The 21660-nt window shown below is 39.8% G+C and overlaps 1 protein-coding gene across 1 annotated transcript in view; it reads right to left on the reverse strand.

Annotated features, from left to right (window-relative positions):
- LOC124717395 (protein sprint) overlaps positions 1-21660 on the reverse strand; it is a 305335-nt gene that overhangs the window by 65760 nt on the left and 217915 nt on the right. The window contains exons 5-10 of the mRNA XM_047244247.1: positions 18950-19134; positions 13068-13159; positions 10694-10930; positions 8789-8962; positions 5575-5679; positions 2109-2308 (exon numbers count right to left, since the gene is read on the reverse strand). Of these exons, the coding sequence (XP_047100203.1) occupies positions 2109-2308; positions 5575-5679; positions 8789-8962; positions 10694-10930; positions 13068-13159; positions 18950-19134 (993 nt within the window). The remainder of the gene's footprint in view (positions 1-2108; positions 2309-5574; positions 5680-8788; positions 8963-10693; positions 10931-13067; positions 13160-18949; positions 19135-21660) is intronic.

Below are 21660 nucleotides of genomic sequence, written 5' to 3' on the forward strand. Positions count from 1 at the left end.
TTGAGGATTTTGCTCTGATGGGAATTGGTGTTTCTGCTGTGCTGTTCAGACAGGAGCACTAAGATATGAGGGACAGTATGCATTGACAAGATGGCAAAGGAGACAAAGAGTATGGAAATCTCTAGCCAGCATAGCCGTACGTGAGATGGTGACATAAGATCATTGAGTCAAATGTTGTAGGTATTTGTAGGTATACAGGGTTATTAATATAGAGTGTGAGGGAGGAGAAGAAAAAAGAAAATTCCCAGATATCATGGTTTTCAAAGTGTTTTAAGTTTTGAATGAGAGTCAAACACTTCGTGGTTCACGAAATCCACTGTACACACTCACATGTAACTTAATACATTTGGGTAAAAGAAAATTTAATTTTAAAGTAATGCTTCTCAAACTATCATTCGCAACATTTTCCCCATAATATGAAGTTTTATTTTGGTGTTATTCTCTTGTTTACATTTCATTGCTGCAATATTATTCTGCAGTTGCAGGCTGAAAAAAATTCTTTGCTAGAGTATCAATTCTTAACAGTTAAAATTACAAAAATTTTACTGAACATGAGAACAATGAAAAATTCCTGGAATTCTAAAAAAACTCCCAGGTTTTTCGTTAGAAAAAAAAATTTGCAGGTTTAGCACTGATTTCAGATTTGCCGGGGCATATATACTCTGTTATACATACCCTTGGATTTCAGAAGACAAAAGTGTGAGAACTACGAGACACACAGAAAAATGCCACATATCAGTGGATACAGCATGTCTCAAAGTTTCAATCTGTAATACATGCTGTGGTATAGTAGTACTGAGCATGCAAGTGTGTGTGAACATGTAGACAAATCATCCACTCCATACAGTCACAGTGAATTAGTTCACACAGGCAGATAGGCAACCCAATAAACACATCTCCAAAGTAGGCTGCTGCTGTGCCTTCTCGGGCAATTCTTATCAGTGACTTCAATGAACTGCACACATGTACTGAAATTTAGTGTGGCAGAAATGGTGCCCTTACTGGGCACCTGTAAAGTAAATTAAAATCTTGGATACAATCTAGCCACTGATAAATGTTTACACTGAAGTGACAAAAGTCAGGGAATACATTCTAGTGTTGTGTCGGAGCTCATTTTGCCCAGTTCAGTCCAGCAATTTGATGTGGCATGGACTCAAAGAGTTATCAGAAATTCCCTGCAGAAATACTGAGCCATGCTGACTGCATAGCTGTCCATAACTGTGGCAGTGTTGCTGGAGCAGCATTTCGTGCACGAACTGACCTCTTAATTATGTATCATGAATTTTGTTTGAACTGTCCAGAATGCAGAACTGTCCAACCGATATGGTCACGAGACCAGGACAAGCACTGCAGGCAATGTCTTGCTGTTAGCAAAGACATTCGCGTTGGTCGTTTGCTGCCATAGCGCATTAATGTTAAATTTTGCCGCACTGTCCTAGTGAATACATTCGACATACATCTCACATTGATTTATGTGGTTATTTCATGCAGTGTAGCTTGTCTGCTAGCACTGACAACTCTACAGAAACGCTGCTGTTCTCGGTCATTAAGTGAAGGCTGTTGGCAATTGTGTTGTCCACGGTGAGATAGAATGCCAGAAATTTGGTATTCTCGGCACACTCTTGACACTGTACATCACAGAATATTGTATTCCCTAACAACCTCAGAAATAGAATGGCCCACGTGTCTAACTCTAACTACCATTCCAGGTTCAAAGTCTATTAATGCCAGCCGTGCAACTATAATCACATCAGACATCTTTTCACACGAATCACCAGAGTACAAATGGCGGCTTCGTCAATGCACTGCCACTTCATACCTCGTGTATGTGATACTACCACCATCTGTATATATGCATATCGCTATTCCACAACATTTGTCATCTCAGCGTATTTCCTGTATGTGTTGTAGGTACACAGTCATCTTCTGGAATCCCAGAGGTACTTATCAATAAGCCTGTACTGTACACAGAAATTTGCCCCCAGTTACAAACGCTCTGAGTTTTCTCGAAAAACATCTTGCAGGGTAACATCACTGTAAAGAACAATTGGATTTTTCTAACACTACTTTTGCAGCCTCAGCTGCTACCTACAGAACTAACTGCTCACCTGCACACAGGACACTTCGACGTGCGCCGGGGGTGTCGTCGAGTTCTGGTTCACGCTAAATGTAACAGTTGTCGTTACGGTGAAGTTGTTTGTAACCGAGACCGACGGTTTGGCCCATCGAGGAGGCGGTGGAGGTGGGGTCTTGCCTCCCGTTGTGGCTGTGCCTGGGCTAATCACAGCAGGAGGGCCAATAGGTGCAGCTGAAAGTGCAACAAACAGCAAATTATTTCACTCTAATGTCATAACTATAACACTCTCAGAGTTAATTCGAATATATGTGTGACCTGCTCTTACTTTTTAACCTTTCCTAACCTACCCTCCTTTCCTCCCCAAGAAATAAAGTTCCAAAACCTGAGTTAGCTTTTATTTTATGCATGTCAATCAGTAGTACAGTCTCCTTGACATTTTAAAATACTAGAACATTTTTATCGTGTGCATCAGAGCCCAGATATTTCTTCTACTCATAATTAATCTAGCAGACTGGATCTCATAAAGTAAAAATTTGGTTGACAATATTTCGTCTGCCAATGTACGAGTTTACTTGGAAGGACACACGGGATATATGCAGCCAAAATCACTAAAAATAATTCTGCTTCTGTCAATTGTGTAATAACCTGAATTTCTTTTTCCCAAAATTCCGCCTCAAGTAAGTTTTGACCTTATTTCTTCACTAATATAAAACCTGCTATGACATATGGTGGCACATCTTGTTTATAATTTGAGATAACTGAAGCACTTTGGAATAAGTTTGTCCTCTCATTCCACCACTCTTTTCTACTATACATTGAAATTGTCAATTAAAAATACAAGGACCTGCACATAAGTAACAGAATTAAAGAATTAACAGAACTACTGTCAGTAGCACAAACCTTATATCCCTGAAAAAATTCATTTTGATTGAACCCCAAGCACTGTAAGTTACAGAGTGATTTGAGGCTGGTCATAACAGTTATTCAGCAATAAAATTTGTACAGTCCACATTTACATTGCACCAAGTCATCACCATCATCATCTTGCAACATCTCTAGCTTCTGGTGAATAAATCAAGGCTGAGAGGTAACTTGTCAAAATCTTATTTGCCAACACTAAATATGTGATGAATAATTTAAAGAAGTTTATATCTACAGGTATGTTACCATACATAATTATGCTCTCACCACATGAAGCTGCAAGAAACCACAAGCTAATAATTCATTTGATTCATTATTATGTAACTAGAATATACCAAATAATGTGAATGACAACTGAGACAATAAGACAAGATCAAAATATGTATCAAATGTTAGTAGAGGTAATTCCTTTGTTGTTTTGAATATTGTCTAAAGTGAATAGTCAACACTACTAAATATATCATACTGTAAGGAATCAAATGGAGGATAAACACCTACACCCCAGAATAAGGGCACGTGCTACAGGCACAAGAGAGGAGTTAGTGATTGCAACCACGATGAATGGGAGAAATTGAAATTTTGAAAGCATACACTGAGTCACAGAATTTAAGAATTTGATGGTTCTACGTATGTACAATCTTTCTCCTGGACTGGTACTAGGCAACTTAGTTTATCTGAGTAAACATATTTTTCCATTAGTTTCTTTTTTTAATAACCTTCTAAATTAGAAACTGGTATGTATTTATTCCTCAGTAGTCAGATGTAATTAATTTATCCTGTTATGCGCCATGTCAAATGCAGAGGACACTTGTTAATGGTCACTTCTTTGGTGTCTTCAATCAGTCATGACACTGTAAATGCAGGAAGTCCACTGCAGTGGGCATTCCGTACTGGTGCTGTGCTCTGCATGCACTTGAAGTCCCAGGATCGAGTGAATCCACCAAAGAAGCAGCCATTAACAGTTATCCACAGCAGTGGACACACACCACAAGGTTATACAAAATGCATCATTACATAAGGGCACCGCCTTTGTACAGTTTTGTATATTTGCATTACATTTACACCTAATACACTTGTTGACATAACTAAATACAGAATAACAGACCTGCAACTTCTGCAGTACATTTCTTTTTACAAATTTTGATTATCTTTATTAAAGTGCACATACTGTCTAAGATTTGAATTTCAGTTAATTTCCTTGTTTTCACCATGTGTAACTTTTGGATTGTCTCTTCTAGTAGTCAAAATATTAATTTAAAGAGTAAAATGGAAGGCACAGAAATTTTGCTTCTGTCATTTACACAGCTTCCGTAATTGAAGTTCCAGTTTAAAAATGCTGTAGAATTGGAGCTACTGCTTCGAATGTCATCAAATTTCCTATCGTTTGTGGGGGAAACGTCACGGAACAAAACAGCATTTAACAAAAATTTGACCAATAGATGGCGCTGTATCTGTCAGACTATTCACACCAACAGATGCCTTGCCCATGACTGTTCCTCAATTTACATCCAAGACACCCAATATGTTGTATCCACGAAAGATCACACACTGCTGATAAAGGCCTTTTACGAGAACAGTGACTGAACCAGTGGCCGGAATTTTTTGCTTCCACGGAAGGGGTCAATGAATGGGCACGGAACATTCTGTGGACAGATGATGACCATTTTCCTCTCCGAGGACATGTCAATACGCAAACTGGCAGAATATGAGCAATGGACAATCTGCACATACATCAACCAGTACCACTTGACTCTGCAGAGGTCACTGTGTGGCACAGGTTGACTCCAGTGTTTATCATACGGCCACGTTTTTTTTCGAGCCGATGAGGCCTGTGGATCCTGTTATCAGTACTGTCACTGGTAAGTGCTACAAGTGTCTTTTGCGCACCGACGTCATTCCGACGCTTCATCCGTGTAGATGTGTGTGCAGGATCTCCTCTACACATTGCACAGCCAGTGAAGCAGCTGCTGCACATGCATTACAGAAATGCTACAATTATCAGCCATCATTTTCCTACAGTCTGGCCGTCCAGATCACCTGATCTGATTTGTGTGACTTCTGGCTGTGGGGTTATCCAAAAGTTGCATTCTGTGCCGAATTTATGGCACACGTTGCACAATGCATTCCGAACGTGACTCCCGAGGCATTCCGATCTGTTGTGGAACACGCTGTTTCTCGATTTCAACTTGTGGCAGAAAATGGTGGATGGCATATTTTATGACACTTGCAGTGTCCTCTATTGCAAGAATTTTCATTAATTTTTGTTCGTCATTTCCCCCTGCATCAGTAATAGGCTGAAATTTGAACATTCAAATTTGACGACATTCTAAGCTGTGGTTCTCTTTCTACAGTTTTTAGAAACTGTAACTTTAATTATGGACATCTTGTAGATTTCAACACTGTATGACACTGCAAGTAAGGATGTCAACATTTATTTTTTAAAGGCTTGGATAGTGGTTTCATAATTATAAATATCTTTTATATAATTATGAGATGAGAGTCATTGCTAAATATATAGAATATCAAGACGGGTGATGCCAGGCAAGCACCATTAAAAAAAGCTGTCTAAAACTGACCTGGAGCTGCAGCACAGACGAGATTCAGGGTGTTTGGTGGGGTGGGCCTGGTCGTTCGGGGTGGCGGGGCTGTGGCTACCGGAGGGCTAGTACTCGTGGGGCTGCCTGCAATCAAATAAGAAGAGGGAACCTGTAACGTACACAATAAAAAGAAGACCGTGTCGGCAACTCTTTCTGGTCCCAGAGAGTAAGATCAATCTGTTTCCACCTGATGTAAACATTATTGGTCACACACTCAATGAAAACCGTAGTGTAAAATTCCTTGGAGTACAGCTGGATAATAATTTATACTGGAAGCACCTCAAACATTAAAAAACTGTTTCTTATTCTTTACGGTTATTTTATTATTCAATGGAGTTTTTTCGATATCACCATTTAAAAAAAGTAATCGAGACGGTCAGTCTAATGTCTGACATCCTTAGAAGCATCTCTCACTGTATTGACCTGCTTATTTTGTACATTTTCACTCCCTGCTTTCTACTGGAATTGTCTTCTAGGGCAGTGCATCAAAAGTAAATTTAAAGATCTCTGAATTGTTACATTAAATTTCAAACACATTTATTCTTTATGGTACTTGTTGCAGGTAATAAAAATCAGTTTTAGCTGAACTGTGATATGCACAGCCACAGCAAAGTAAAATCTGTGGCACAAGCTCGTGACTGGGCTATTAGTCCAACTAAGTACAGCCTTTAATCACAGCAGCACTAAGAGGATTTGGATGGTGAGCCCAGTGCCATAGTAAATTCTCCATACTCAAAGACAAAAAATTAGAACTGTAGCTCTTTCCTCCATGTGTAATGTTCAGAGTGGAGTTAAGCACTCAGTAAATGTTTTCCATAATTTCCCATTCTACACCAAGCAGGAAATTGGGAATTCCTACCAGTTCATAAAAAAATTAAAAATATACTTTATTAACCACTCGTTTAAATTATCTGGATACCTACAAACAGGGAATGAAAGAAAAAGTTCTGTAGCAAGTAGCAATGTTTATTGTAAAGACACACGACAAGAAGTAATGTATTGTAATTAGGACATAGCATTTAAATTTGTATATTTGTATTTCCTTGGAAAAAAAGGCTTTAAATTTGTACACACATATTTCCCTCAGAAAAAAAAGACACAGTGTAATGAAGTACACATTAAGTTACTAATAGCAGGCGAACAGCAGCTCTCTTGTATATCCGAGAAGACATCAGATTTTTTTAAAGTTGCAGTTCTCTTACTAACTTACTCACTTAAGCTTAGACAGCATGTGTGTGTATAGCATTGAGAGTTGTTGTGATAATTTACTGATAAGACTGTATACAGAATAAGTTTCTATGATTTCTTTGTCTCTTGTTAATGTATACTTTGACTTTTTCCTTGTTCCTGGTGGCTCCCCTTCTTGAAAGAATCTACAGAACACAATGAATTAATGAATCAATGAATGCTAATTTACACCTGTGAAAGCTATTAACCATTATAAGCCTCTCAGAAATCTCACTTATATGTAATAGGTAAGATACCATTACTGCTGATTAAAACATCCTGCTATTTCAACTTTTGTTTGCTAAAAATATCACCACACATTCTAACAATTCCACTCAGCTTTAAAAACTTGTCTTATTTTTTGTGACAACACACACAAACACATTTCAAAATGCAGTTACCAATTTTGACCAGCTAGTGGTCATTATCAGACTGTCTACTATGTTGGAGCTTAAGTTCATAGCATTTTTGTTTTGCATGTTGGTATTCCGGTTGCTATGGGTTTATTTATCGACTGTCATTTTTATTTGTAGTTCACTGTTGCTATTTGAGTTTATATATTGCCATTTGTCATCTGGAGAGAGAGAGAGAGAGAGAGAGAGAGAGAGAGAGAGAGAGAGAGAGAGAGAGAGAGAGAAGATGAGGATGCTAGAAAATGGAGTGTTAAATGGAGAAATCTGAACATTTCTGACATATTCTTCTGTTTGAGTTCAATGGAGAGGCGACAGCAGCCGAAGTGGCCAGAAACATTTGTGCTGTGTATGAGGATAGTGCCAATGGTCACAGCACGAAAAAAAAATGGTTCTCTCATTTTAAGAAGGATCCTTTTGGCATTAGTGACGCTCCACACTCTCCGAGACTTTCAGGGCCTCATGAAAATCATTTAAATACATTAATGCACAATGCTTCATGTCTGTTAACTTGAGAACTGGCAAACATAATGAACTGTGATCATGACACCACCATGCGACATTTGCACGCAATGGGGAACGGTCAAGAATCGGGTGTACTGGTAACCCAAGCTCTAAGCCAAAATCATAGAAATCAGCAGGTGGGTGGCCGTACGTGCACCTCTGCTTGCCCACCATCAACTGCTGTGAACAACACTGACTATTCCTATCTTGTATCGTTACTGATGATTAAAAATGGTGTCTTTATGATAACATAATGAAAAGAAAGGAATCAATGGGCCCAAACAAAGCAGCAACCCCACGAACCAAAACCTGCGTGCATCCACAAAAGATTATGTTATGCATCTGGTGGAATGGCAAATGTGTGGTGTACTATGAATTGCTTCCCTGAGGTGCAACCAACACTTCTGACATTTACTGTCAACAACTGAGATGTCTTGTAGATGCAGTCCACGAATAATGACCAGGAAGACTGCATGAAGTCATGCTACTCCACGACAACACCCACCCACATTCTGCTAGACTGACAAAAAACACTATAGAGTAGTTGGTTCTGGAAGTCACTCTGCACTCACCTTATCACCTCATCTTCTACCCTCAGACTGTCACCTTTCTGCTCTCTATCAAACAACCTTCAAGTAATTTCCTTTCTGGATGAAGATGTGGTCCAAACGCAGCTCGATGAGTTCTTCGCCTTAAAACCACATGATTTCTATAGTTGCCGAATATAAAAGTTACTTCAGCTTTGGTAGACTGTTGTAAATAGTGAAAGAGAATATGATGACTAAATTATCTGTTGTGTTTATCAAACTTACGGAAAAATGCTACAAACTTATGCACCACAAAGCAGTGACATAAGGTTTCTATTGCACTGTCAACAAAAACACTGATCCCCATGTTGTCAAAACGACATCTTACGTCACACTGGCTACTCGACATTACATGGTGATAAAGCATTCGTATCAGAATGATACTTTTTCACCACTTCTGACACACACAAACTGCCTGGAGGCATAAAGTTAGCAGTGCGTTGCTGCCGGAGTACTGGTACGCACCACTGTCAGTGGACACCGATGCCCCCTTGAAGGTGGAGAGAGTGTGATGTGGCTGGCCGTCACTGGAGGGGGAGGGCGACAGCGGCGCCAGCTCAAGCACGACGGGCCTCGACTCGCAGGGTCCCAGGACGTCCGACGTCGGCGTGCCTCCGCAGCTGCTGTTCTGCCGGCTCCCTTAGTGTGATTACGTGTCTCTTATTAAATACTGTCTAACTCGCTATCATATATTTGTAATTCACATTATAACAGAACTGGTCAGTGGAATACTTTTTATTTTTTTAGTATAGGCCAATGATACATTATAAATAATAAAGTTTCCACCTGAACCAATAACATTTTGCAAACAGTACTTTTTACTTTCATTTACATCCACACAGGTGGATATGTAAGTTGTTTATGTAGAAATATGCAGTGCTATTTTTCTGGGGAAATGCCGGGGGATGCGTCCCCCTAAACGTTTTCATCAACAGAGTAACTTTTTCACGATGTTGAGAACTTGGAAGATTGCCAAAGAATTATTTCACAGACATAAATTTTTTATTTCATTTTTTCGTGTTGGTAATTGCAATATAAATGATACCAGTGCAGTTTTTGGTGGTAAAAGCGATGTCATTGACTGTTTCAAGCATTTCGAAGCTGCGGTAAATGTTCTCGACAACTGAATTGCTGGCAGCCATTTTGACAAGCGTGCATGTAGTGCCCTCGGCCGCTAATAGAAGGCGACGGTAGTGCTAAACGGATACGCGTACGCTCAAATGCCGAGCTACCGACAGATGGCTCTATTGTCCCGCTACAACGATCCTTCGCAATTCATTGCCATTTTTGTTTTGTTGTTCTTTATTCATTTGCGCTTTCTGTCCCGTTCTTGTCGGTTGTGTGAAGTTTTACAGTGTGTCCTGTCTTTCACTGCAACTTGTAAGTTAAGTTGGAGGTGCGAGATGAGCAGAAAACTAACAAACTGTGTTTCATTTGAGGTGATATCAACTGAAGCGTTCGATACCATATTCTCTTGTATGTTTGAGTGTTTCTCAGTATCGCCTGCTTCATTTGAGCTAAATCAACTGAAGAGTCAGACAACATTTTTTTTGTAGTTCGAAATGTTGATGACGTCACGGCTAAAAGCAGACGGGTGGTATCCCGTGCTTCAGTTATAACTAATTTTCGCTGCATTATATCCAGTGTCAGAGTACCCTCAAACTTTTTTTTTAGAAACAAAGCACTGGAAATATGTATGGAAGACCTAACTGGAAAAAGTATCATAATACCAAAAAATTGTCAAACATATTTTGTAATCTTGAAAACATTACCAATGTCAATTATTACTATAACAATTTTCATAATCACTTACAACATTAATAATGTCTTTTACAAAAAGCAGATCAAAACTATTTATCTACAGTTAAGTATATCTTTGTTCGCTTTGCTTCTCGCAGGACCGAGAGAGTGTGAATTGGGAATTGTGTACATTACATTATTGTTGTTGTTGTTGTTGTTGGTGGTGGTGGTGGTGGTGGTGGTAGCGTTATCACACTCTAACACGTAGTTAAAAATACTCCTCCTGGGGTTGGAAAGAAAACTTCATTACACAATCAGCTATTTAATCAGTTGTTCACCCACCCCTCACAACTTCCTACAAACATTTCCGATAGGTATCACACTAAGCAGATTCAGAAGGATGTAGGTTGCAGTAGGTACTGGGAGATGAAGAAGCTTGCACAGGATAGAGTAGCATGGAGAGCTGCATCAAACCAGTCTCAGGACAGAAGACCACAACAACAACAACAACAACAACAACAACAACAACAACATGTATCACTGACATAAACTTTGAGCTTAGAGTACAGATGGCCAATGCAAAGCTTCAGAAAGCTACAGAAACACAGTCCCCAGCAGAAACACACGTACCGCTCCCGAAGCTGCTGAGGGAGCTGGCACTTGCACTGCTCGGCGATGTCTGGTCGGTCGTGCCAGTGCCGACGCTGACGACGGTGTTGGTCTGCATCCTCTGCACACTCTCCAGTGTGCCGACCACCATCTGTTGTTGTTGCTGCTGCTGCTGGGGATGTTGCTGCTGAGGATGCTGCTGCTGGTGCAGGGAAACTTCAGGAGGGCGGGGGTTTGCCATCGGGTACCGCCAGAACTCTGAAACGTTCAACCGAAAGCTTAGTACGATTCTCAGCATACACCTAAAAGTACTGGGTGATCAAAAAGTCAATATAAATTTGAAAACTTAATAAACCACGGAATAATGTAGATAGCGAGGTACAAATTGACACACATGCTTGGAATGACATGGGGATGGACAACAAAACGTCAGTGACTGCGCTTGACAATCGTATTACAGAATTGCATCATACCCAGCCTGGCTGATAAACACCTGCTGAAAAGTACGATGTTTATGCAGGATGGCGCTCCACCCCATATTGCTAGATGCGTGAAAGATCTCTTGCGCGTGTCGTTTGGTGATGATCGTGTAATCAGCCGCCACTTTCGTCATGCTTGGCCTCCCAGGTCCCCAGACCTCAGTCGGTGCGAATATTGGCTTTGGGGTTACCTGAAGTCGCAAGTGTATCGTGATCGACCGACATCTCTAGGGATGCTGAAAGACGACATCCGACGCCAATGCCTCACCATAACTCCGGACATGCTTTACAGTGCTGTTCACAACATTGTTCCTCGGCTACAGCTATTGTTGAGGAATGATGGTGGACATATTGAGCATTTCCTGTAAAGGACATCATCTTTGTTTTGTCTTACTTTGTTTTCCTAATTATTGTTATTCTGATCAGATGAAGCGCCATCTGTCGGACATTTTTTGAACATTTGTATTTTTTTTTTTTTTTTTTTTTTTTGTTCTAATAAAACCCCATGTCATTCCAACCATGTGTGTCAATTTGTACCTCTCTATCTACATTATTCCGTGATTTATTCAGTTTTCAAATTTATACTGACCTTTTTGATCACCTGGTACATTTCACACAACTTAGGATAACTGTATTGGCCTGAATATAAGCCACATCCGAATATCAGCCACACCATTACTTTTCACAGGGGAGGGGGAGGGGGGGGGGGGAGGAGGAAAGAGGAATATAGTGGAGAAAAATCTGTATTATGTTACCCACCTACAAAAGCTGTGCACAATACAGTGAGACTTTTGCATAATTGCAGCTTTCCTTGATCCATGTCTTTTGAAAGCTTCTTAACTACATATACTGCTCACATAACAAATAGCTGTGAGCTGGAAATTTAGAGTTCCAAAGACAGTTAATCTCCTGTCGCCCTGCCACCAGTGTTGACATTGAATGGTGCGAACCAAATCTAACTCCTCAGTTTGAGAAAAGTACACTTGTCCTTTTGTGTAAATGAGTAGAATCTTGAACATGATAATAGTCACTACCTACATGAAATGTCAACAATGTAAGACAGTTACACTGTTACATCATATACAACAACTAATTTCCAAACTTCAATGAAAGTGTTGATTCTATTTGTAATTAATGAACAAACACTACAGTCGAAGTTTGTAAGATATTAAAATATAGCAGTGTTTGTGGTGCTGCACACATAAGTTGCCCACTAATTTTCCGTTGCTGATTTTGGGAGAAAAAAATCAGCTTACATTCAGGCAAATAGATGTTTTATTGTTCACATAACCTTTGGCAAACTTAAAGTATAAAACTGTGCTGAATAGTTCAACTAATAGATCCAGCAAACAGTTTTTACACTAGTAGGTACGACTATAAAAGAGAAGTTATGTGAGAGAGGGAGCCGTTCATTTTTAGGTCCATCACAATTAGTGATGGTTTTCCTTCTTTATTTTATCTTCTCCTCCCCCTCTTCCAATACTTGTCTTGTTCTGTTAGAAAAGACTAACAATAAAAAGGGAATGCTGGCCTCTGTTACCCCCCCCCCCCCAACCATTTTTTAATGTATCACAACTGTGGTTGTGCACATGGAATAATGTTTAATACTTGTTAAATTGTAACAAAGTTTTCATTAAATGTTACCAAAATGTATTAATTAATTAATTATGTATTAAGGGCTACAAACTTTTCAAACAGGAACAATCTACACAAACTAGACAAGAATGGACTGAGGGTAAAAAATAATGCATATACACATTGCTGTCCTTGTTTTACCAAGTATGTCTTCACAGTTAGATGTGGTTGAAAGACTTACTGCTTCAGACTGGGAGCATATTGTCAAACTGTGGTTGACAGAAGTTGAGGATAATTCTGATAGCAACACCGCAGACAAGATTGGTCACAGACATACTCACCCTGCCCAAGCAATGCAAGGGAAGAAAGCTGCTGCCTGTTCCGTGCCTCCCTCAGAGCTCGAGGTAATGTCAGCTGCACAGGGAGCTCGTCACTGAAACACAAACGGATGCAGAATACGGCAGATGATAAATAAATTAATTCAAAGCAAGCAGTGAAATGGACTCAAAAAATGTTGATTGGACCACCTCCCACAGAAAAATAAGCTCCAGAAGCTTTGATAAACTGATAAATTATTGGACAAGAGGCCGAAAATGCACTGGAAAAAATATTCACAAGGTTCCTCATCCTGTATCTTTAAGGTATATAGTGCAGAAAGGTGATACACAATACATATCAAAAGGAACAGTGAACGGGTTACAACACAAGAAAACATCAAAAATGAAAAGTCTTTTGTGGCTCAAAACGAATACTGCCCATCCACTTCTAAAAACTCATCACTGCGGCCCATTCATTCCTGATACGATTTTTTAATGTATCACAACTATGGTTGTGCACATGGAATAATGTCACACACACACACACACACACACACACACACACACACACACAGGAAATTGTAACAAAGTTTTCATTAAATGTTACCAAAATGTATTAATTAATTAATTATGTACTGAGGGCTACAAACTTCTCAAACAGGAACAATCTACACAAACTAGACAAGAATGGACTGAGGGTAAAAAATAATGCATATAGACATTGCTGTCCATGTTTTAGCAAGTATGTCTTCACAGTTAGATGTGGTTGAAAGACTTACTGCTTCAGACTGGGAGCATAATGTCAAACTGTGGTTGACAGAAGTTGAGGATAATTCTGATAGCAACACCGCAGACACACTTCAGTTCCACTGGCTACTTACTCATTCAAATGTAAACTGAAGTATTGAACCACATAACTTCTATGAATCATTAGTCTGCAACAGAAGTTCTCTAAATTCAACAAGAAATCACAAATTATTTTCCAGTGAAATTAAATCTGGTTCTGTTCTTGATTATCAGTAAATCTCCATACTCAAAGAAAATAATAATTCACATTTCTCAATGACTTACTTTTATTTCCATTCTATTTCTTGCAAGTCCCCTTCTTTTATATATCTATGCTATTGGTTTGGTCTTCAGTCTAGAGACTGGTTTGATGCAGCTCTCCATGCTACTCTATCCTGAGCAAGCTTCTTCATCTCGCAGTACCTACTGCAACCTACATCCTTCTGAATCTGTTTAGTGTATTCATCTCTTGGTCTCCCTCTACGATTTTTACCCTCCACGCTGCCCTCCAATACTAAATTGGTGATCCCCTGACGCCTCAGAATATGCCCTACCAGCTGATCCCTTCTTCTAGTCAAGTTGTGCCACAAATTTCTCTTCTCTCTAATTCTATTCAATACCTCATCATTAGTTATGTGATCTACCCATCTAATCTTCAGCCCTCTTCTGTAGCACCAGATATCGAAAGCTTCTATTCTCTTCTTGTCTAAACTATTTATCGTCCACGTTTCACTTCCATACATGGCTGCACTCCATACAAATACTTTCAGAAACGACTTCGTGACAGTTAAATCTATACTCGATGTTAACAAATTTCTCTTCTTCAGAAACGCTTTCCTTGCCATTGCCAGTCTACGTTTTATATCCTCTCTACTTCGACCGTTGTAAGTTATTTTGCTTCTTTACTATTTTAAGTGTCTCATTTGCTGATCTAATTCCAGCAGCATCACCCGATTTAATTTGACTACATTCCATTATCCTTGTTTTGCTTTTGTTGATGTTCATCTTATATCCTCCTTTCAAAACTCTCTCCATTCCATTCAACTGCTCTTCCAGGTCCTTTGCTGTCTCTGATAGAATTACAATGTCGTCGGCGAACCTCAAAGTTTTTATTTCTTCTCCATGGATTTTAATTCCTACTCCGAATTTTTCTTTTTTTTCCTTTACTGCTTGCTCAATATACAGATTGAATTACATCTAGGATTGGCTACAACCCTGTTCACTCCCTTCTCAATCACTGCTTCCCTTTCATGCTCCTCGACTCTTATAACTGCCATCTGGTTTCAAGAGTATTCCAGTCAACACTGTGAAAAGCTTTCTCTAAGTCTACAAATGCTAGAAACGTAGGTTTGTCTTTCCTTAATATATTTTCTAAGATATGTCATAGGGTCAGTATTGCCCGCGTGTTCCAATATTTCTATGAAGTCCAAACTGATCTTCCTCAAGGTCGCCTTCTACCCGTTTTTCCATTCGTCTGTAAAGAATTCGTGTTAGTATTTTGCAGCCATGGCTTATTATATATCTATAGTGTACCTTGATTCATATATCTTCCTTATGTTATTTTACTCAGTCTTAGACATCTCTTCCCTCTTTTCAAATTTGACATTAACTTGCTCCCTACCCTTTCATCAGCAGAATACTCCCTGCCATTGCTGGGATCTAGTTTTGTAAATGACATAATCTCTGTGACTGAAATAGCTTTCCCTGGTCCTTTGTTACCAAAGCTGTGACCAACCCTGAGGGGCCACCTGTCATAATTTTCAGCACATAACAAGTATGTGATGAAATTATTGCAACAGAAATAATCACTGATGTCCACATAATGGGAAAAAACTGCAGTCTTTCCACAGAGATTAAGTGACTGGTTGCTAAAGATCTTTTGTTTTCCATATTTTTTTTACAATACAATCACATGAGTGTTTCACAACACTATGCCCAATTTTCAAGAGGGAGGAGAGATAGGGTGAAGGGGAGTGGCTCACAGGCACTCTACATGGTGATGTGTGTACACTAGCCATACGTACTTTATCTCCACCTTCTATAACTACTGTAGTGCAGTTGTATGCCTTTTCAAACTAAAATTTTGAATAAAAGTGCCTGTAAAGGATTTTCTACCAGATTCTAAACTTACTTCAAATTTTTTAGTTATACTTAATCCAAAAATGTAAGTCTCCTCCTCCCCCCCTTGCCCAGTAGTAGATGTGACTAAGCACAACAAATGCCTTACTCAATAAATAACAGTTTTGTGGTAATATCATACACCTAGAATCAAATTTATGCGTATGCATAGCAATAATGGTCTCAACAAAGAGGGAAGTATTACCCAACGGAAAATCAAGCAGAACTTAGGCACAAAGGAAGCTCATGCAAGCAAAGGTAGATGTGATAGTCGTCAACAACAGAAAAGGGCAACAAAATTCTAAGAGATACAACAGCGGCAAATTGAGAAAGAAAACAGTTGTACATTCGAAGTATGAAGAAGTTTCCAAAAGAAGTGGTGAATAATTTTTCTCGGGAACTTTTGATTTTAACTATTTCAAATATCTGCAGTATTTAACCATACTGAAGTTTCCTTTTAGTAATAATTTAAGCAGATAATGTTCAAGATATTACGATTCTATAAACTCAAAAAAAAAATGTTTTTGGGAGACAGTGCTAAAAGAGATTTTCGTCTCTGAACCATTAGTATGCTTAAGAAGTTTCTTGTTAACCCATGTGTACAGTGCGCCAATCATAAATAACATTGTCTTGCGCCATTCCATTGTTGTTTTATAATAGCGAGACCGTACCCATTCTTTCATTATTGATTCAGCTATCATAGTGATACGCTACCAGTCAAAATGAGCAGCAGTAATTATATATACGATCAGGGTAAGAAAATTGTGGTGTCACCGCCAGACACCAAACTTGCTAGGCGGTAGCCTATAAATCGGCCGCGGTCCGTTAGTATACGTCGGACCCGCGTGTCGCCACTATCAGTGATTGCAGACCGAGCGCCGCCACACGGCAGGTCTAGAGAGACTTCCTAGCACTCGCTCCAGTTGTACAACCGACTTACTGACAAAATACGCTCTCATTTGCCGAGACGATAGTTAGCATAGCCTTCAGCTACGTCATTTGCTACGACCTAGCAAGGCGCCATTATCAGTTGCTATTGATCTTGTAATTCATGTAGTCAGACCGACGTTCACCATTAATGAATTAAAGTTAAGTATTCCACCAGCTACGTCCGTTTTTCTAAAGTCTAATTTCCCTTTCCTGTTCCAGACCTCACGCCAGCCTGCGTGAGCTAAAACGCGTGCCTTTCGGCTTCCTCTAGTATTCCTGGGTTGGCTCTCCTGCCAATCCACAACAAAAATGACCCAGATTCCGAGCTAGCAGCACAACCCCACAATGAGGCAGTTACCTACGAGCTAATTAATAATCGCATATATTGTTGGCAGGGATTTGATGCAACTGCGTTCTTTAATGCTTCTAGTGTGTCATTTTTGCATGATAACACTTGTACGCAGCAACAGGGTGATGTAATGAAAATTTGGAGCCGAACTCACTGGTGAACAAATGAACACCGACTGGGCTGGGACACACGACCACAATTACACTGTTTTGGTGAAGTACAATGTGCTTTTACGACCTTATTTGTGAAAATACGTGTTATATTTAAGTGTGCTTCACATCTTAACATGATGCTGAGAATGAAAGGGCTTGCCACACGAAAACTTTAGTAAAAACCAACATACGCGCGAAATATGGCGACAAACTAAATTACGTTTGGAGCATAAAATGATAGGTTAACTCCCAACAAAATTTCTCATCAACATCGTTCAGCTGCAGATGACAAGCCACCTGTAATAAATAATGCACAAATGGTCCTGAAAGATCATGCACACCAAGTGTAAAGGTATTAACAAAATGAAACGAATTATTGTTCGAACTAAATATCCATATAACTTTGTAATCATTTAGTAAAAATGTGCAAATTACAATTAAATAAAACTGAAACCCACTGTTGATAGCACAGTGGTGCTGAAACACGTTTGGGAATTTGGAAAAAAGCGGGGTTTCGCATAACTGGCGGACCTTACATCCAACAATATGTACCATAGTGTTTGCAAGTCGTGTTTTTGTGGAACGTTACTTTCGATGGACAAAATAGAAGGCGCGCTAACTAACGTAAGAACAAGGCAACTCAACATTACCTTGCAGCTACCTGGACTGCAACAGATTCCGATAAGTCTCGGAGAAAACGTGCTGTTTTGGAGATATTGGCCTCAAATACAGAAATAATGTTTTGAATAACGGTAAACATCAGCCTTTTGCAGTCCTTGTTTGAAGTGGAAAAGAAGAAATCCGTGTCAACAGTGTGGTGTTCCGATTTGTTTGGAGAATTGTAGGAGGATTTGCATGAAATGCATGCAGGCTGAAAGATATTAAAATTTGATTCGGGACCCCAGAGGAATTCATAAGATAATTACTTCTTCTTGATTTTTAAAATAAAAATTTGGAAAATTTCTCCATTGTTGGAATCATGGGGTGGAATAATTTCTCTAAGGCTGGAACGATGAGTAATAAAGTCTGGTTGCGAACACAATTTGTCATAACCGAAACGTGTTTTTGCATACAGTTATGTTGCGAATTTGAAATACTATCTCCCTGACCATAATCTGTGAGTGAGCAGGGAGGTAACTGCGTGTTGTTATTTTAGCAATACATACAATAAAAATGAACTGCACATTTTGCTGTGTTTAGTTTAGAAAGTGTTTTAAATTCTGCAGTGTTTGAAAAATTCAAATTCTCATGAAGCCTGTTTCCAAGAAGTGTAACGAACAACAGGAAGTCATGAAAATATACCGGTATGCTGAAGCACTGTGGATAGACACGAATGAACAGACCCCGACTTTGTCCGCCACCTGTACCTAATGTTGTCCGATCGGTGGTACTGACACGACCACTGGCTGGTCGGAACTCGTTACAGCATTGTGAAATGTTCGTGTTTACACAACAGTGAGATGACCTTGCAAAACAAAGTGCTATGGCAAACGAATTTGCCGTCCACTGTTGTTAAACTTGTGCCTAGATATCACACGGGTACACTCTAGACAAGCAGAGTTTGCACTTACCAGCACTGTGAGTAGTGTGCGACGAGCGACGGGATGTTGTCGAAGCGGTTGTCGGAGCTCTCGAGCCCGAGGCGGCCGCCGTGTGCCTGCACCAGGTAGTGCTCGATGTAAGGACCCTTGCCCGCCGGCAGCCGCACGGAGATCGCCATCGTGTCAGGCTGACTTGACTGCCGCACCACGAAGTTCTGCAGGCAGAAGCAGGCACAAGCTGTCTGGCGGTCGAATAATCGATCTGTACTGTCTTAAGTCAGAGGTGACCGGCCTTTTATAGCTTAGGCCGGTATTATACTATCAAATTTCTTTGTCAAAGATGTGATCAAATATTCTGTCAAATATATTTGAGAAAGATCTTTGACGTAGCGCCAGAAGGGGAATGTCATCATACTTTTCGTCAAAGTTCAAGGTGGCTGACAACAACAACTTGTTATTAACCGCAGCAGTTGCATGTACCACACTTGCACTGTGTGCATATGCGGAAGAGAAGCGGGGGAAAAATGGAAACATACCTGGGTGAAGCCGTGGGTTTTATGACGACACGGTAAAAGAGTTCAACAAAACTTGTTACATGATCTTATAGTGGAGGACGTCAAGTCGTATATCAATACATTCCTGTATGTGCTTAGTGAAGTGTATCCTCATATCACAAAGCACAATATTAGGCTCACTGTAACAGTTCGATTCCTTGCTACAGGAGAGGGTTGGGTTAGGTTAGGATAGGTCAGGTCAGGTCTCCAATCTTCTTCGCCTATTTTTGTATTCAGGTTGCCTCACGCTGTAAAGCGCCTCATCAGCTTCATATATCTCTATTAATTCTGTAGTTGTCGGCACACACCACTTGTATTTGCCGGCAATGTTTATAAAAACACTACCGACGAAAGAACGCTGCAGCGATGCTACCGCTCCATGTGGTAACATGTCACATTGCAGTGAACAGAAGACAAGCGACTTCTTTGATCAAATCTACAGCGAGGCCCTAGATTTGATCAAATATTGGACGACATTTGACAAAGTTCCCTATTACACCATCAAAGATTTTTGACAAAGAAATTTGATAGTGTAACACCGGCCTTACACGGGCCACATTAGAAGAAGATTTGTATTTTTGGGTCTCACTTAACATACTTAGCACTAGCAATAACAACGGAGAACAAAAAAGGACTGGATCGGATCGACGAGATAATTATCGTGTGGCGGGAGTTTCAAATTGAAAGTAATCTCTTTAGGCCGGTATTACACTATCATATTTCTTTGTCAAAGGTGATATATCGAATATTTATGTCAAACAAATTTAATGGTGTAATAGGGAACTTAGTCAACTCTCGCCTGTCGCCAAATAAATGTGTTCAATTCTTGGGCCTCGCCGTAGATTTGATCATAAAAGTCGTTCGTCTTCTGTTCACCTCAATGTAAAATGTAACCGCTTCAATGTAAAATGTAACCGCTTCGAGCGCTGGCGTCGCTACAGCTATTTGACGTTTCTTCAGTGCGTTTGTAAATATGGCTTCAAAGTTGGTGTGCTTCTTTGACTCTCTCTATTTTTAATAAACTTGCTTCGACTAGGGTTGGCCGAGCGGTTCTAGGCGCTACAGTCTGGCGACCGCTATGGTTCGAATCCTGCCTCGGGCATGGATGTGTGTGATGTCCTTAGGTTGGTTAGGTTTAAGTAGTTCTAAGTTCTAGGGGACTGATGACCCCAGAAGTCAAGTCCAATAGTGCTCAGAGCCATTTGAACCATTTTTGACTAGGGTGGGGGTGAGCAAGTGTCACATCGCATGCTATTAATTATGAGTTGATGGGCAGGGGGAATATGCTGCAGGTGACTTCTTGTCCACAACCACCGCTACAACCAACCACTCCTACGTCTGGAAACATCCGGGCAGCCTTTCAGCAAGCCGAACAGACGATGTGGTCACATTCTAAAACAAAAAAATTCTTTCTTAGGTCTCCACTCTACCTCTGTCTGTTTTTGAACTCTGGATGCCACAAGTTAAAAAGCGCTTCATCTGTTTTTGTAGTTCTTATTAATTTTGTAGTTATTGGAACACTAATCCCATTAATTAAATTATTCCAAAATGAAAATAGTTCTTATTGCCCACATACTATACGAAGCATTTATTTACGTTCACACAGTCTCTCTTCAGTGTTTTATAAATCGCTTCACACGTTTCTGGAATTATTTTGATTAATGTGCAATGTGATATTCGAGTGCTGCGTTGTAAACTAGAGTAGCTCACTCCTGTATCAAGAAGTCACAGTTCGCCTGTCTTCTGCAAATATAGCATTTCTCAACAGAGTATTCTGTTTTGTAATATGAAAGCCACTTTATTGAGCAAATACTGAAATACTCTCTCATCCAATCGTAAGTAATATATATAATACTTGACGTCCTCCACTTGCGCTCTCGTAACAAATTTTGCTGAATGTGACTTCTTCAACTTTTGTAGTCCTGTCTTCCTCAGTTGCGTGTAATATTACGGTATATTGATAATTTTTTGCTGAATGTTTTTATTATCTCGACGTCATACCTATGGCTTCATCCAAGTATGTTTCCTTTTTTCCACCGCTTTTCTTAGAAACACACAAACTATGCAATTGTGGTACTAGCAACTGCAGCGCATAGCGACAAGTTGTTGATCGCCATCTTGAAATTTGACGAAAAAAATATGACGACAGAGTAACACCCCTTTTAAGCACCACGTCAAAGATCTATG

Source organism: Schistocerca piceifrons, chromosome 9 (genome assembly GCF_021461385.2).
Source record: "Schistocerca piceifrons isolate TAMUIC-IGC-003096 chromosome 9, iqSchPice1.1, whole genome shotgun sequence".
Lineage (NCBI taxonomy): Eukaryota > Metazoa > Arthropoda > Insecta > Orthoptera > Acrididae > Schistocerca > Schistocerca piceifrons.